This window comes from Mobula birostris, chromosome 7, assembly GCF_030028105.1.
Source record: "Mobula birostris isolate sMobBir1 chromosome 7, sMobBir1.hap1, whole genome shotgun sequence".
NCBI lineage: Eukaryota > Metazoa > Chordata > Chondrichthyes > Myliobatiformes > Myliobatidae > Mobula > Mobula birostris.
In genome coordinates this window covers 6,800,090-6,817,999 of record NC_092376.1, presented here as the reverse complement: position 1 = coordinate 6,817,999, position 17,910 = coordinate 6,800,090, and the positions used below count along the sequence as shown (strand labels likewise).

General features: G+C 43.5%; 1 protein-coding gene across 6 annotated transcripts in view; it reads left to right on the top strand.

Moving 5' to 3' along the window:
• Positions 1-16,133, top strand: part of aamdc (adipogenesis associated, Mth938 domain containing) — a 35,633-nt gene extending 19,500 nt beyond the window's left edge. For all 6 annotated transcript variants that reach the window (XM_072262567.1, XM_072262565.1, XM_072262566.1 and 3 more), the window contains 2 exons: positions 2,814-2,909; positions 13,803-16,133. In XM_072262567.1, the coding sequence (XP_072118668.1) occupies positions 2,814-2,909; positions 13,803-13,943 (237 nt within the window). In that variant the 3' untranslated portion in view covers positions 13,944-16,133. The remainder of the gene's footprint in view (positions 1-2,813; positions 2,910-13,802) is intronic.
• The last annotated feature ends 1,777 nt before the right edge of the window (positions 16,134-17,910 follow it).

Sequence of the window (17,910 nt, the reverse complement as noted above, 5' to 3'; positions counted from 1 at the left end):
AAGAACACCCACCATCTTCTTGCTGCTGTCATCAGGAAGGAGATACGCAGCATCATGTTCAGGAACAGTTATTGCCCTTTAATCATCAGGCTCCTGAACCAGCATGGGCAACTTCACTCACCTCAACTCTGAATTGTTTCCACAACCTATGGACTCAATTTTAAGGACTCTTCATCTCATGTTCTCTGTATATTTTCGCATAATTTGTCTTCTTTTGCACATAGTTTCTTTGTTAAGTCTTTGTTTATGCATAGTTTTTCATAAATTCTATTATATTTATATATTCCCCATAAATGCCTGCAAGAAAATGAATCTCAAGGTAGTATATGGTGACATATATGTATTTTGATAATAAATTCATGTTTATTGTCATTTGACTGTGCATATATACAACCAAATGAACAACATTTCTCTGGACCACGGTGCTCCCAAATAAATATAGCACACACAGCACCTAAAACAAAACATTATTACAAATAAGTTAATAAAATATAATTCAAAACGCATGTAGTAAAGCACACCACAGTACAAGACCTTGGTTGGTGGCAGGATGTTCATTCGTCTGAGGGAAGAAGTTGTTACCCAGTCTGACGGTCATAGTCCTGATGCTCCTGTACCTCTTTCCTGATGGTAGTGGGTCAGAGATTGTGGGATGGGTGGTAGGGATGCTCAACAATGCTTCTAGCTCCTCGTATACAACACTACCAGTAAATTTCACAAATAGGGGAGGTCGATCTAGGTGATCCTCCGATGGGTTTTACTATCCTGTGTTGGGACTTGCAGTCTGATAGCTTGCAGCTTCTATAACCACACAATGATGCAACTAATTTCCCCCAGGATCAACCAATCTCTCCCGGGATCAATAAAGTATGACTATGAACCAGACAGGACATCTCGATGGTGCTAATGTAGAACGGTATTAGAATGGGGGTGGGGGAGGAGCCTTCCACACCCAAATCTCCACAAAGTCAAAGTGAAAGTAACTTTGACTTTGCTGGTCCACTGAACTCTTCCATCAGATTCCTGCTTCTTCAACCCTTTGCCTCTTCCACCTATCCCTTCCCAGCTTCTTGCTTCATCCTCCTCCCCACCCACCCACCTTCCCCCATCCCCTGTCACTTCCCAGCTTGTACTCCTTCCCCTCACCCCACCTTCTGCTTTCCTTTCCAGACTGGATGAAGGATTGAAACAGCAACTATTTATCCCTCTGCATTGATGCTGCCTGACCTGCCGAGCTCCTCCAGCATTTTGTGTTTGTTGCTCATTAGAATCAAAAGCATAGATGTAACCATTTACCCACAGGGTGTTGGCTGGAATAAATGCACTATACAAGATTCCTTCCAGTACTTTTTCTGAAATTGTCAGCACATGTTTTTCAAGAAAATATTCAGTTTCCTGGTTAGTGCATCATCTAACCTTCCTAGCACTGCTGATGTACACCCAGTGGCCACTTTAGTAGGTACAGGATTGGAACCCAGTCTGGTCTTCTGTAGCCCATGCATGTCAAGCTTCAATGTATTGTGAGTTCAGACATGCTGTTCTGCATACCACTGTTGTAACCCATGGCTATTTGAGTTACTGTCACCTTCCTGTCAGCTTAAACCAGTCTGGCCATTCTCATCTAACCTCTCTCATCAACAAGGTGTTTTCTCCCACAAAACTACTGCTCACAGGATGATTTTTGTTTTTTGCACCTCCCTCTGTAAAATATTTTGTGTGAAAATCCCAGGAGAGCAGCAGTTTCAGAGGCACTCATATTACACCGTCTGGCACCAACAATCATTCCATGGTCAAAGTCACTTAGATCACATTTCTTCCCCATTCTGATATTTGGTCCAAGCAGCAATTGAACTTTTTGACCATGTCTGCATACTTTAATGCATTGAGTTGCTGCCACATGATTGGCTGATTAGATGCTTGCATTAATGAGCAGGGGTACTGGTGTCCCTAATAAGGTGGCCACTGAAGGTATAGCTTTAGTTTACTGTCTTAAAGAGCGTCACATTTGCTCCCTGAACCACAGTTCAGATTCAGACTTGGTGTTCAATTTTCCAGAATAAAGTTCAAAGTACATTTATTATCAAAGTATGAAAACAGAATACCACTGTGAGATTCATCCTTCCCTAGGCAGCCACAGAACAAAGAAACACCACGGAACCCGGTTCTAGAAAAACATCCAACACCCAACATGCAAAAAAAGAACAAGTTGCACAAATTCAAAAAGCGAGTGGAACAACACATAGAATATCAAACATCAAACCAGGAGTCCAGGAGTATTCAGTTTGAGACTATAAGATATAGGAGCTGAATTAGGCCATTTGGCTCATCGAGTCTGCTCCGCCATTTCATGTTAGCTGATCTGTTTTTGCCATCAGCCCCAATCTCCTGCCTTCTCTCCGTATCCTTTCATGTCCTGATTAATTAAGAACCTATCAAACTCCACTTTGAATGTATCCAATGACTTAGCTTCCACAGCTGCCTGTGGGAATGAAGTCCACAGGTTCAACACCCTCTGGCCAAAGAAGTTCCTTCTCATCTCCATTCTAAAAGGACACCCCTCTACTCTAGTTCAGTTCAGCGGCACCAGCCAACTGCAGGCAGCAGAGCCAGTCTTCACCAAAGCGCTGCAGTTCCCAAACTGCTCAAAAACAGCAAAAAAAAGGGTAACCAGAATCCAGTAACATGTGCAACATGAACCTCAAGGTCCTGAACTTCTTGTCAGGATTGCCTCCCAATGAGCCACAGCTGACAAGTGAAAACAAGCAAGAAAAGTTTTAACAAGTCCCTTAATGGTTGTTCACTCTCCTGTTTAGCACCACCCTGGCGTGCAGGCATCCGACCTGGAGGAAATCATTAACAAGGGGATTGAGACACTAGTTATCGGCCGTGGAATGAGCCAGGCTTTGCAGGTGAGTGTTTTATTGAAATAGTTGACTGCACTTAGACATAATCATTCGTCAATTGAATGGGGCAGTAGTGGTGTCTGGTAGAGCAATGGAAATCACGGCATTCCTGTGCACTGAGGAGAATAAGGACATCCTGGAGTTTGGAAGGCTAGATCCTGGATGTCTGTATAAAGGAGTGTGTGGGTGAATGGCATCCACAGTAACCTAGGCAGAGAATATGCGGAAGGGGCAGTGAGCCAACAGTGTTAATCCACAGCAATGTATCTACCCTAAGGACCATAAGACATAGGAGCAGAATTAGATCATTCGGCCCATCGAGTCTGCTTCGGTTGTTCTTCAGACCAAATATCAGAATGAGGAAGAAATGTGACCTAAGTGACTTTGACTGTTGTTACCATATGGGGTGATTTGAGTACCTCAGAAACTGCTGATTTCCTGGGATTTTCATGCATAACAGTCTCTAGAATTTACAGAGAATGGTGTGAAAAACAAAAAAAAATCCATTGAGTGGCAGTTCTGTAGATGAAAACACTTTGTTTATGAGAGAGGTCAGAAGCGAATAGCCAGACTGGTTCAAGCTGACAGGAAGATGACAGTAACTCAAATAACCATGCATTTCAACAGTGAGGCACAAAAGAGCATCTCAATACATGACATGTCGAACCTTGAAGTGGATGGGCTACAGCAGCAGAAGAATACGAATGTAAACTAAGCGGCCACTTTATTAGGTACAGGAGGTACCAATAGAATACTGACCGAGTATATACCGAGGTTAAAATTCCTTCCCAGCAATAAGGGGATTTAAACTCAGGAATGTCAACTAAATTTGGGGTTTTAATATCCAAGGACCACCAGACTCAAATACAGTTACTTTCCCCAAGCAATAAATCTGATCAACACCTTCACCCACTAACCTACCCACAACCATCACTACTTTATCAGTATAGACACTACTGTGCCTAGCGTCATTTTGTAGACATACAGTCAATCTATGTATATTACCTATCTTATGATTTACACTTATTGTGTCCTTTGTCTTACTGTATTTGTTGTGCTGCATCGGATCCAGAATAACAATTATTTATTTCTCTTTTACACTTGTTTATGGGAAAGTATATTAAAGAATCTTGAGTCTTGAAAATGCTTAGCACTGTAACGATTGATGACTATCTTTCAGGGAAGGAGGGAAATTCCCTGCTTTCCAGCCTTGGCATCCTGTGAATGAATAAATTGATTTAAAAATCAAGTCAGATGACCCAAACACTTTAGTTATACAGGGTGTTACTGCAAATTTCGTTTGCCACTTTACGTCATTTAGCATTAAACCATGGAACAGTACAGCAAAACAACAGGCTCCTTGGCCCTTGATGCTGTGCAGTTCTAATTAAACTAACGATGCCTAATGACACTAATCCCTTTGGCCTGTACATGGTCCATATCCTTCTGTTCTGTGTATATTCATATGCCCATCTAAGACCTGCTTAAACACATCTCTCATATCTGCCCCCACATTACAGGCACCCTCCATTCGTTCGTTATGTGCCATGTTGTATAACATGGATGATCATGGGCTTTTGACCATGATTGTTTTTGGCAAACTTTTCTACAGAAGTGGTTTACCTTTGCCAACTTCTGGACAGTATCTTTACAAGGCAGGTGACCCCAGCCATTATCACCACTCTTCAGAGATTGTCTGCTTGGTGTCAGTGGTCACATAACCAGGACTTGTGATATGCACCGGCTGCTCATAGGACCATCCACCACCTGCTCCCATGGCTTCACATGACCCCAACTGGGGGACTAAGCAGATGATACATCTTGCCCAAGGGTGACCTGCAGGTTAACAGAGGGAAGGAGCTCCTTACACCTCCTTTGGTAGAGATGTATCTCCACCCTACCACCCAAGGTACCCTGCACTATCTGCAAAAAAACCTTGCTCTGTACATCTACATTAAACTTTCCCTCTTTTACCTTAAATGCATACCCTAGTAAAGGAGTTCCCAACCTTTTTTATGCCATGGACCACTACCATTAAGCAAAGGGTCCATGGACCCCATGTTGGGAACCCTTGCCCTTATGTATTGGGCATTTTGACCCTGGGAAAAAGGACCAGCTATCTGTCTGTTTCTCTCATGATTTTATATACTTCTATCAAGCGTCTGATGCTCCAGAGAAAACAACCCAAGTTTGTCCAACCTGTCATCCAAGTGTGAACCTCTTTTGTACCTTCTCCAAGGCTGCCACATCTTTCCAATAACGGGGCAACCAGAATTGAGAGCGATATTCAAAGATAAAAATGAGTTTGTCACATGTATATCAAAACATACAGTGAAATGCATTATTTGTGTCAACAACCAACACAGTCCGAGGATGTGCGGGGGGGGGGGGTGCGGGGAGCAGTCCACTAGTGGTACCATCATAACGTACTCACAACTCAAAAAACTCTAACCCGTATGTCTTTGGACGTAGGAGGAAAGCAGAGCACCTGGAGGAAACCCATGTGGTTGCAGGGAGAGCATACAAACTCTTTACAGACAGCAGCAGGAATTGTACCCTGAACACTGGTGCTGTAATGTGTTATGGTAACCACTATGCTACTGTACTATCCCAGACGCAGCACTATTTAGTGAAGTTTGGATTATAAACAGGAAATAGTCTCTAAAACCTGTCGGACTGAACCTCCTTAGCTGTTATTAGCTCCAGCTCAGGGAGTGAAGTTAGAGTGAAAATACGACATCTCATCAGAGAAGGGAATTGCAAGTACATAGCACCATCACAAGGTGGCAGCAGTTCCCACCCTCCCAATAGTTCCGCTTCAGAGCTGAAGTGTTCCAATTTTCCTCTCGTTGACCCAGTTCAAAGTATATATATTATCAAAGTATGTATATACAAACATGAGATTTGTCTGCTTACAGACAGCCACAAAGCAAGAAACCTGAAAGGACCCAATTTTAAGAAAGATCAACCGCCAATGCAGACAGAAAGAGAAAAAAAACACAAATCACGCAAACAATAGAAGCAACAACATTCCGAATCAAATTGAGTCCTTGAGGAGCCTGGAGCAGGCCCAAGGCCTAGGTCTCAGTTCATCATATTAGCGGGGCAAATTGCTACAAAGCTCACAGACATGTAGCACAGCAGCCGGGGCAGTCTCACAGCCTTAGCACAGTAAAGAGAGAAATTAGCACGTGGGAGAGCGAGCGAAATCAGCCTGACTTTTGCCTCCGATCCTGACACCCTGCCTTTCCAGTCTATCTGAGCTGGCATTTAAATTGTCCAAACAGCAGATTGTGCCTTGCTTTAGGACCTGGGCCCTGTCTCAGTGATACACTCTAGCCTAGACCTCACCACCCAACCTGAAACTGTTCTTGACCTCTCCATATCAGTTCAGCACTTAGAGAAATCCAGTGTTGCACCCGGGTTAGTTAGACATGCATCCCAACTAAGATATTTAAATTAAATATCTTCGCATTGGTCTGAAATCAACCCTGTGCTGAATCCCTTAAATAACACGGGAGTCAGGAGGTACAGGAGCCTTAGGTTCAGGAATAGTTATTACCCTACAACCACGAGGCTCCTGAACTAGGGTGGAGAGCTTCACTCACCTCAACAATGGACTGAGTTCACAGCCTATGGATTCACTTTCAATAGTGACTGTGTTTCAGTACAACAATGATTGTGTTACAGAAGCATTTTATTGGCTGTGAATGCTGTAGATTATAGAACATAGAACATTACAACACTATGCAGGTATTCTGCCATGGACAGTCCCAAGATCGGCTGCAGAAGGTGGAGGGTTGGGCAGAGGACTAGCAATCCCATCCCATAAAAACCCAGTGCCAAGAGAAGTCCCAAGAGAAGCTCCAAAGTCCTCATCCCTGGGAAAGAAGGATCTCTGCCATGCAGACATGAGATGGGCCACCCTGGGGACGACTTGAAAGACTGGCTCAGGACAGAGGGCTCTGGACTGTTGTTAGCAGCTAATGCCTCAGTAGGCGTGATGGGCTTAAGAAGAAGAAGACAACAGGCTGTTTGGACTACAATGCTGTGCGAATCTGTGGCAGCAATTCAATGCATTAAAGTATGCAGACATGGTCAAGAGGTTCAATTGCTGCTTGGACCAAATATCAGAATGGGGAAGAAATGTGATCTAAGTGACTGACCGTGGAATAATTGTTGGTGCCAGAAGGTGTAATTTGAGTGCTTCTGAAACTGCTGCTCTCCTGGGATTTTCACACAAAACATTTTACAGAGAGTGGTGCAAAAAACAAAAATCATCCTGTGAGCAGTAGTTTTGTGGGAGAAAACACCTTGTTAATGAGAGAGGTTAGATGAGAATAGCCAGACTGGTTTAAGCTGACAGGAAGGTGACAGTAACTCAAATAGCCATGGGTTACAACAGTGGTATGCTGAAGAGCATGTCTGAACTCACAACACATCGAAGCTTGACATGCATGGGCTACAGAAGACCAGACTGGGTTCCAATCCTGTACCTACTAAAGTGACCACTGGGTGTACATCAGCAGTGCTAGGAAGGTTAGATGATGCACTAACCAGGAAACTGAATATTTTCTTGAAAAAAATGTGCTGACAATTTCAGAAAAAGTACTGGAAGGAATCTTGTATAGTGCATTTATTCCAGCCAACACCCTGTGGGTAAATGGTTACATCTATGCTTTTGATTCTAATGAGCAACAAACACAAAATGCTGGAGGAGCTCGGCAGGTCAGGCAGCATCAATGCAGAGGGATAAATAGTTGCTGTTTCAATCCTTCATCCAGTCTGGAAAGGAAAGCAGAAGGTTGGGTGAGGGGAAGGAGTACAAGCTGGGAAGTGACAGGGGATGGGGGAAGGTGGGTGGGTGGGGAGGAGAATGAAGCAAGAAGCTCGGAAGGGATAGGTGGAAGAGGCAAAGGGTTGAAGAAGCAGGAATCTGATGGAAGAGTTCAGTGGACCAGCAAAGTCAAAGTTACTTTCATACAACCATTGTTGGTAGAATCTCAGGTGGTGCCGAGAGGGCATACAGGAGTGAGATATGCCAACTAGTGGAATGGTGTCGCAGCAACAACCTGGCACTCAACGTCAGTAAGACGAAAGAGCTGATGGTGGACTTCAAGGCTAAGACAAAGGAACACATACCAATCCTCATAGAGGGATCAGAAGTGGAGAGAGTGAGCAGTTTCAAGTTCCTGGGTGTCAAAATCTCTGAGGATCTAACCCCTGGTCCCAGCATATTGATGTAGTCATAAAGAAGGCAAGACAGTGGCTATACTTTATTAGGAGTTTGAAGCAATTTGGCATGTCAACAAATTCTCTCAGAAACCTCTATAGTTGTACCATGGAGAGCATGCTGACAGGCTGCATCACTGTCTGGTATGGGGGAGCTACTGCACAGGACTGAAAGAAGCTGCAGAAGGTTGTAAATCTAGTCAGCTATATCTTGGGCACTAGCCTACAAAGTCCCCAGGACATCTTTAGGGAGCAGTGTCTGAGAAAGGCAGCGTCCATTATTAAAGACCTCCAGCACCCAGGGCATGCCCTTTTCTCACTGTTACCATCAAGTAGGAGATACAGAAGCCTGAAGGCACACGCTCAGTGATTCGGGAACAGCCTTGTCCTCTCTGCCATCCGATTCCTAAGTGGACTTTGAAGCTTTGGACACTACCTCACTTTTTTTCAATATGCAGTATTTCTGTTTTTGCACATTGTTTAATAATGTATTCAATATATTGAATTGATTTACTTGTTTGTTATTCTGTTTTATTTTATTTATTATTATTTTTTCTCTCTCTCTGCTAGATTATGTATTGCATTGAATTGCTGCTGCTAAGCTAACAAATTTCACGCCACATACCGGTGATGATAAACCTGATTCTGATTCTGGGAGGGGTGGTACTGAGGGAGGATCACTTTGGGAGAGGTGGTACTGAGGGGGGGGCCACTGTGGGAGGGGTGGTACTGAGGGAGGGTCACTGTGGGAGGGATGGTACTGAGGGAGTATCACAATGTGAGAGGAACAATACTCAGAGATGTTTGTTTCAATATTACGACATACATGTGACACATAAAGCTAATCTAATCTTAGTCTCTTAACTGCTGATGGCCCAAGTATTCGTACTTGTGATCTGGAGGCCCATTCTGAGCTCGGCTTTAACATGCAAAGCTTTAAATTAAGCAGACAGGTGATGATTGCTTTATATGATGTAGCACCAGCATTCATGCCAACTCCCTTTTACTGCAAGACTCAGTCTTTCCAGACAGTCTGGAAACTGAAGCAGCGGTAAACTGGCATTTAATCAGATGACTGGAAAGCATCTTTCATAATTAGATCTTGTTGGAAAGTCATCTGTCTTTTTTTAATCTTCTGTTAATGGAAAGCAGGTCCAGTTGGTATCCCGCAAAGGAAGATCATCTCCTACAAAAGGATTTTAATATTTTACTATATCATTCAGGATATTCCAAAGTATTTTATAGTCAAAGTCAAGTCAACATAACTGTATTACCAAAATATAGGTATGTTTATCATATTCTACCCTGAGGTTCATTTTCTTGCAGGAATTTACAGGAAAATAAAGAAATACAGTAGAATTTATGAAAAATTGTACATAAATACTGACAAGGAGCCAATGTGCAAATGTGAAAAGTCTAATACCAGAGGGCATGCATTGAAGGTGAGAGTGGGTAGGTTCAAAGGGGATGTGAGGGGTAAGTTTTTTACTCAGAGCATCGTAGATGCCTGGAATGTGCTGCCTGTTATGGTGGTAGAGGCAAGTACATTAGAGGCTTTTAAGAGACGTTTGGATAGGCAAATGGATGTAAGGAAGACGGACAGATATAGACAAGCTGTAGGTAGGAGGGATTAGAGTTTGGGTGTTTTTGATTTGCTTTTTGGCTGTTTCTGCCCAACATTGTGGGCCAAATGGCCTGTTCTTGTGCTGTACTGTTCTGTGTTCTGAAAAGAAAAACAAATTGTGCAAATAAAACGAAGTAAATAGATGATACTATGAGTTGTGCAGTTCTTGAAAATGGGTCCCAAGGTTGTGGAATCAGTTCAGAGTTGAGGTAAGTGAAGTTATCCACACTGATTCAGGAGCCTGATGGCTGTAAGGTAATAACTGTTCCTTACCTGGTGGTGTGGGACCTACAGCTCCTCTACCTCTTGCCCAGTGGTAGCAGTGACAAGGGAACATGGCCTGGATGGCAGGGGTCCATGATGATGGATGCTGCTTTATTGTGGCAGCACTCAATGTAAATGTGCTCAGTGATGGGGAGTGGTTTGCCTGCGATGGACTGGGCTGTGTCCACCACTTTCTGTACCCTTTTCTATTCTTGAACATTGGTGTTTCCATACCAAGCCATGATGCAATCTGTACTGATACTCTACACTGTGCATCAGTAGAAGTTTGTCAAAGTTTTAGACGACATGCTGAATCTGTGCAGCTTCTAAGGAAGTCAAGGTGCTGTTGCACCTTCTTTGGTGGATGCTTCTGAGATTAGATTAGATTAGATTAGCTTTATTTGTTACAGGTACATTGAAACATCATAAAATACAGCTCAAATGCCATCTATAAATTTGCTGATGATACAAACATTGTTAGCAGAGTTTCAGATGGTGACGAAAGGGCGTACAGGAGCAGATATAAGTTAGTGGAGTGGTATTACAGCAACAACCTTGCACTCAACTTCAGCAAGACCAAAGAGCTGGTTGTAGACTTCAGGAAGGGTAAGTCGAGGGAATATAAACCAATTCTCATAGCGGGATCAGAAGTGGAGAGAATGAGAAATTTCAAGTTCCCGGGGGTCAATATCTCTCTGGACCTAACCTGGACTTAGCCTATATTAGGCTATATTTCATTAAGGGTTTGAGGAGATTTGGTTGGCCAACTAAAACACTTGAATACTTCTACATATGTACCATGGAGAGCATTCTGACCGGCTGCATCATCGTCAGGTATGGGAGAGGGGTGCTACTGCACAAGATTGAAATAAGTTGCAGAAACTTGTACAATTAGTCAGCTCCATCATAGGTACCAGACTCCGCAATATCCAAGGCACCTTCAAGGAGCAGTGCCTTAGGAAGGTGGTGTTCATCATTAAGGATCCCCATCACGCAGGACATGCCCTCTTCACACTTTTACTGTTGGGAAGGCAGTACAGAAGCCTGAAGGCGCACACTCAGCAATTCAGGAATGGCTTCTTCCCCTCTGCCATCTGATTTCTAAATGGACATTGAGCCCATGAACATTACCTCACTACTTTTTTATTTCCTTTTCTTTGCACTACTTGTTTTAACTTAACTACTTTATATATATACTTAATGTAACTCAGTTTTTTTCTCTATATTTATTTATCATGTATTCCCCTTGCACTGTTGCCATAAAGTTAACAAATGTCACAACATTTTTCCTGGACTTATTTCCTGGCATAATTTACATATTACTATTTAACTATTTATGGTTTTATTACTATTTATTATTTATGGTGCAACTGTAACAAAAACCAATTTCCCCTGGGATCAATAATGATTCTGATCTGTCAACGACCAACGCAGTCTAAATTTGTGCTGGGGGGGCGTGCGGGGGACCACAAGTGCCACCATGCTTCCTACACCCCCCAAACCCTAATCCGTATGTCTTTGGAATGTGGGAGGAAACCCACAGGGTTGCAGGGAGAATGTACAATTCTGCAGTTGCTAGAAATTCAGAGCAAAAAATGTGTTACTCTGGATTTCTTCAATGTTTTGTATTGAAACCTTTCACCTGAACTCAAATGCCCAGTTGAAGGGTCTCAACCGAAAATGTTGCCCGTTCATTTTGCTCCACGGATAATGCCTGAAAAGAATGATCCCAGGACTGAGAGGAGTAACACAGGAGCACATCATAAACACAAGATTCTGCAGATGTTGGAAATCCAGAGCAATACATACAATATGCTGGAGGATTCAGCAGGTCAGACAGTGTCTGTGGAGAGAAGAAAAAGTTGATGTTTCTGACCAAGATCATTCATTAGTACTGAAATGGAAGGGGGCAAAAAGAAAGTGGGCAGAGGTCAGACCCAGCAATATCCTGATGAATGGTCACAGCCTAAAATGTCGACTGTTTTGCTCTGAATTTTCAGCATCTGTAGAATCTCTTGTGTTTAAACCCTCCTTGTGTTACCACACACAACATGCTGCAGTAATTCAGCACAGCAAGTCCCCTTCCTTTCCAGTCCTGATGAAGCGTCTTGGCTCTAAGTGTCAGCTATTTATTCCCCTCCATAGATCCTGCTTGCCTTGCTTAGTTCCTCCAGCATTTTGTGTGTGCTAACATGATTAGTGTTTGATGTCTCTGGGATTGTACTCAAAGGCCCTTCCTTCTTCCATTTTTCCCATGGTCCACCCTCCTTATCAGATTCCTTCTTCCCCAGCGCGGATTAATCTATCACCTTCTAGGTTGAACAGTTCAAAGTAAACATATTATCGAAGTATGCATATGTCACCCTATACAACACTGAGATTTATTTTCTTGCGTGCAGCAGGCATGGTTAATAAATCCATAATTGAATAATAACCACAATAGAATTAATGAAAGATCACGCCAGTGTTCAAAAGACAACAAACTGTGCAAATACAACATGAAAGAAATAATAATAATAAATAAATAATCAAATGAGATGAAGAGTCCTTGAAAGTGGGTCCATTGATTGTGGGAGCATTTCGATGATGAGGCAAGTGAAGTTGAGCAAAGTTATCCCCTTTGGTTCAGGAGTCTGATGGTTGAGGGTAATAACTGTTCCTGAATCTGGTGGTGTGGGTCCTGAGGCTCCTGTACCTTCTTCCTGATGGTAGCAGTGAGAAGAGAGCATGTCCTGGGTGGTGGGGGTCCCTGATGATGGATGCTGCTTTCCTGCAACAGTGTTTCATGTAGATGTGCTCATTGGTGGGGAGGGCTTTACCTGTGATGGACTGGGCCCTATCCACTGCTTTTTGTAGGATTTTCTGTTCAAGGGCATTGGTGTTTCCATACCAGGCTGTGATGTAGCCAGTTAATGTACTCTCCACTACATATAGACATTTGTCAAAATTTTAGATATCATGCCTAATCTTTGCAAACTCCTAAGGAAGTTGAGGCACTGCTGTGCTTTCTTCATAATTGCGCTTACGTACTCGGCCTAGGACAGGTCCTCCTTCCCCTCCCCCCACCTTCTTATTCTGGCATCTTACCCCTTCTTTTCCAGTCCTGATGAAGGGTCTCAGCCCAAAATGTCAACTGTTTGTTCACTTTCATGCTGTGTGTTCCTTCAGCGTTTTGTGTGTGTTACTCTATACTCTCACCAAGCCCAGAGTCATCAAAGTTCAAAGTAAATTTATGATCAAAGTACATATATGTCACCATATGCTACCCTGAGATTCACTTCCTTGCAGGCATTCACACTAGAACAAAGAAATACAATAGAATAAAAATACACATAAAGATAGACAAACAACCAATGTGCAGAAGTAGACAAATTGTGCGAATACGATGATAATAATAGTAATAATAATAATAAATAAAACTGAAAACATGAGTTGTAGAGTCCTTGAAAGTGGGTCCATAGGTTGTGGAATCAGTTAACAGTCCAGTTCCTCTGGCTTCAAGATGGCGCCGATAAGTGATAACTCTGTGTGCAGCTCTGATAGGAATCACTAGGTATCCCGTTTTGGACCACTACAGCTGAAATCCTCAGTCACAACCATGGATTCTTCAGTAAGCCTCTTGGTTTAGAATCCGCAGTCTCTTGAGTCTCAAAGCATCCCATCATTAGATGTATTTGATGTGGTCAATGCGGTTTAGTTGCAAAATAAGAAGCTGAACAATATCGATTGCCCAAGGGTACTAGCAGCTCTTGACATTCTCGCTATCATTTCTTTCACAGGTTCCCTCCAGAACTTTAGATTACATTAAGAACAAAGGCGTTGATGTGAAAGTCCTTCAAACAGAGGCAGCCGTGCGAGAATACAACTCATTGGCCAGCCGTGGTGCACGAGTAGGAGGGGTCTTCCATTCCACTTGCTAAGGCAACCACATGTATGGCGACAACTTTAAACTCAGTTGGAGAGATAAACATACAATATTACAGCACAGTACAGGCCCTTCAGCCCATGGTATTGTGTTGACCTTTTAACCTACTCTCAGATCAATCAAACCCTTTCCTCCTACATAACCCTCAATTTTTCTATCATCCATGTGCCTATACAAAATTATGAGGAATACAGATAGGGTAAATGCAAGCAGGCATTTTCCACTGAGATTGAGTGAGACAATAATGAGAGGTCATAGGTTAAGGGTGAAAGATGAAAAGTCAAAGGGGAACATGAGGAGAAACCTCTTCTCTCAGAGGGTCGTGAGAGTGTAGAACGAACTTTCAGAGCAAGTTGTGTATGCAGGGTCAATTTCAACGTTTAAGAAAGTTTAGATAGGTGCATGGACGGGAGGAGTCTGAAAGACTGTGGTCCAGGTGCAGGTCGATGGGACTAGGCAGTTTAAATGGTTTGGCTTGGGCTAGATGGGCTGAAAGGCTTGTTTCTATGCTGTGGTTTTCTACAGTATGACTCCATGACTGGTATCTAAAAATTTCTTAAATGCTGCTAACATATAAGCTTGAACAAGTCTTACTCTAATCCTCGGGGAATGAAAACGGAATAAATTGGCTTCAAAAGCCTTGCTTCTGTTATGCCATTGGCATCGTATGCCATTTGAGTTACTGGCATATTACATTACAAGCAGACAATTGTGATGATCGTTTCAAACCAGATTGTCTGGTTTTACTGTTGTCACTGATACTTATGTTCATTCTGTTTTCAGTTGCTGATGTTTAAAGTGAATCAAGTTTCCATTTCCATCCTGGGAAAATGTCTCTGCTGTCCATTCTGTCAACACCTCTTATCATCTTGTATACCTCTATCAAATCACTCCTCTTCCTCTTTCTCACCAAAAAAAAACCCCTAGCTCGCTTACATATCCTCATAAGACATGCTGTCTAATCCAGGTAGTGTGGTGGTAAATACCATCTACACCCTCTAAAGCTTCTACAATCTTCCTATAACAAGGCAGCCAGAACTGAACACAATGCTCCAGGTGTGATCTATCAGGGTTTTATAGAGATGCAATAGTATCTTTTGGCTCTTGAAGGCCAGCAGCCCATACACCCTCTAAAACCTTATCAACTTGCACAGCAACTTTGAGGGATTTATGGATGTGAATCCCAAGATCCCTCTGTTGAGAATCCTGCAATTAACCCTGTATTCTGTCTTCAAGCTCCAAAGTAAATCACTTCACGCTTTAGGAACAATTTCTTCTCCCCCTCCATCAGATTTCTGAGCAGTTTATGAACCCATGAACATTACCTTGTTTGGAACTATTTCTTGTAACATACAATTTTTTTTTTTGCTTTTCACTGTACTGCTGCAAAACAACCCATTTAAACAATAAGACCTAGGCCCATTCCATCATAACTGATTTATTATCCCTCTCACTCCATTCTCCCACCTTCTCCCCGTAATCTTTGATCAAGAACCCATCAACTTCCACTTTAAATATACCCAATGCCTTGGTCTCCACAGCCATCAGTGGCAATGAATTCTATATATTCACCACCCTTCTCATCTCTGTTCTAAAGGAACATCCTTGCAGTCTTAGGCTATCCCCTTTGATTCTACACACTCACACTATTGAAAACATCCTCTGCACGTTCCCTCATATTAGCCCTTTCAACATTCGATAGGTGTCAAAGAGATCCACACTCATTCTTCTAAACTCCAGCAAGTACAGACCAAGAGCCATCAAATTTTCCTCAAACATTAGCCCTTTTATTCTTGTGAAACTCCTCTGGATCCTCTCCAATGCCAACACACCCTTTCTTAGAAAGGGACCCAAAACTGCTCACAATACTCTAAATGCAGTCTGATTAGTGCCTTATAAAGCCTCAGCTTTACATACTTTTATCTTCTAGTTCTCTCGAAATGAATGCTCACTTAAATTTCATATCTTAAAAGCCAGTGGTAATAAATCTGATTCTGACTTAGGAACATCTCACTTACCATTCATTATTACTCAGCATTTATAGTGACTAAATGCTTCGGGCCTCTGTCATGTGGGGTGTAATTGGGTAGCGTGGGATTCGTTGGGTCTTATAAGAGCCTGAGAGGGCTTGTTACTGTGCTGTATCTCTAAATGAAAGAAAATAAAAATGCAGACTGCCTTTAAATCCACGAAGTTCAAAGTAAATTATTTATCAAAGTATGTATCATCATCATTATGTGCTGGGTCGTATGTCTTAGACGATCATGGTCTTTCCAGGACCATGATTGTTCTTGGCAAATTTTTCTACAGAAGTAGTTTGTCATTGCCTTCTTCCGGGCAGTGTCTTCACATGATGGGTCACCCCAGCCATTATCAACACTCTTCAGGGATTTTCTACCTGGCATTAGTGGTCGCATAACCAGGACTTGTGATATGCACCAGCTGCTCGTACGATCATCCACCACCTGCTCCCATGGCTTCACGTGACCCTGGTCGGTGGGGTGGTGGTGGGAGGGAAGCTAAGCAGGAGGGAAGGTGCACCTTACACCTCCTTTGGTAGTGACATATCTCCAACCTGCCACCCAGATATGTGTAATGTATAAAAACTTAAGATTTGTCTTCTTGCAGGCAGCCATAAGACAACGAAACATAATAGTTGGTAGAGTCAATGGCGACTCTACCAACTTAGAGGAGTAAACGGCATCAGTGACTAGCTACATCAGCAAGTGCATTGATGATGTCACTGTGGCCAAGACCATCACTACACGCGCTAACCAGAAGCCATGGATGACCGCGGAGGTGCGTGCGCTGCTGAGGACCCGTGACTCCGCCTTCAGAGCAGGCGACGAGGCAGCCCTAAACACAGCAAGGGCCAAACTGTCCCATGCTATCAGAGAGGCAAAGCGTGCACATGCCCAGCAAATCCACAGCCACTTCTAGGACAGCGGCGACACGCGGCACATGTGGAAGGGCATTCAGGACATCACCAACTACAAGACAACACCACCTGCCTGTGCTTGTGATGCCTTTCTCCCAGATGTGTTGAACAACTTCTATGCTCGTTTTGAGGCGGAAAATGGCGTGGCGGCGAGGAAGACCACCCCTCCTCCAAGTGACCAGGTGCTGTGTCTTACCGTGGCCGATGTGAGGAGAACCCTGTGCAGGGTCAACCCACGGAAGGCTGCTGGACCAGACGATACTCCTGGCAGAGTGCCTAGAGGATGTGCAGACCAGCTAGCAGAGATTCTCACTGACATCTCACTGAGCAGTGCCGTCGTTCCTACGTGCTTCAAGGCCACCACCATCGTCCCCATGCCGAAGAAGTCTTCAGTGTCCTGCCTCAACGACTACCCTCCCGTTGCACTCACATCCATCATCATGAAGTGTTTTGAGAGGCTCGTCATGAGGCACATCAAGACCCTGCTGCCCCCCTCACTGGACCCCCTGCAGTTCACGTATCGTCCCAACCGTTCAACAGACGACGCCATTGACATCACCCGCCACCTGGCCCTAACCCACCTGGACAAAAAAGACACATACGTTCGAATGCTGTTCATAGGCTTCAGTTCAGCATTCAACACAATCATTCCTCAGAAACTGATTGGAAAGCTGAGCCTACTGGGCCTGAACACCTCCCTCTGCAACTGGATCCTAGACTTCCTGACTGGGAGACCTCAGTCAGTCCGGATTGGAAGCAGCATCTCCAACACCATCATACTGAGCACGGGGGCCCCCCAGGGCTGTGTGCTCAGTCCACTGCTGTTCACTCTGCTGACCCACGACTGTTCTGCAACACACAGCTCGAACCACATCATCAAGTTCGCCGATGACACGACTGTGGTGGGTCTCATCAGCAAGAACAATGAGTCAGCATACAGAGAGGAGGTGCAGCGGCTAACGGACTGGTGCAGAGCCAACAACCTGTCTCTGAATGTCAACAAAACAAAAGAGATGGTTGTTGA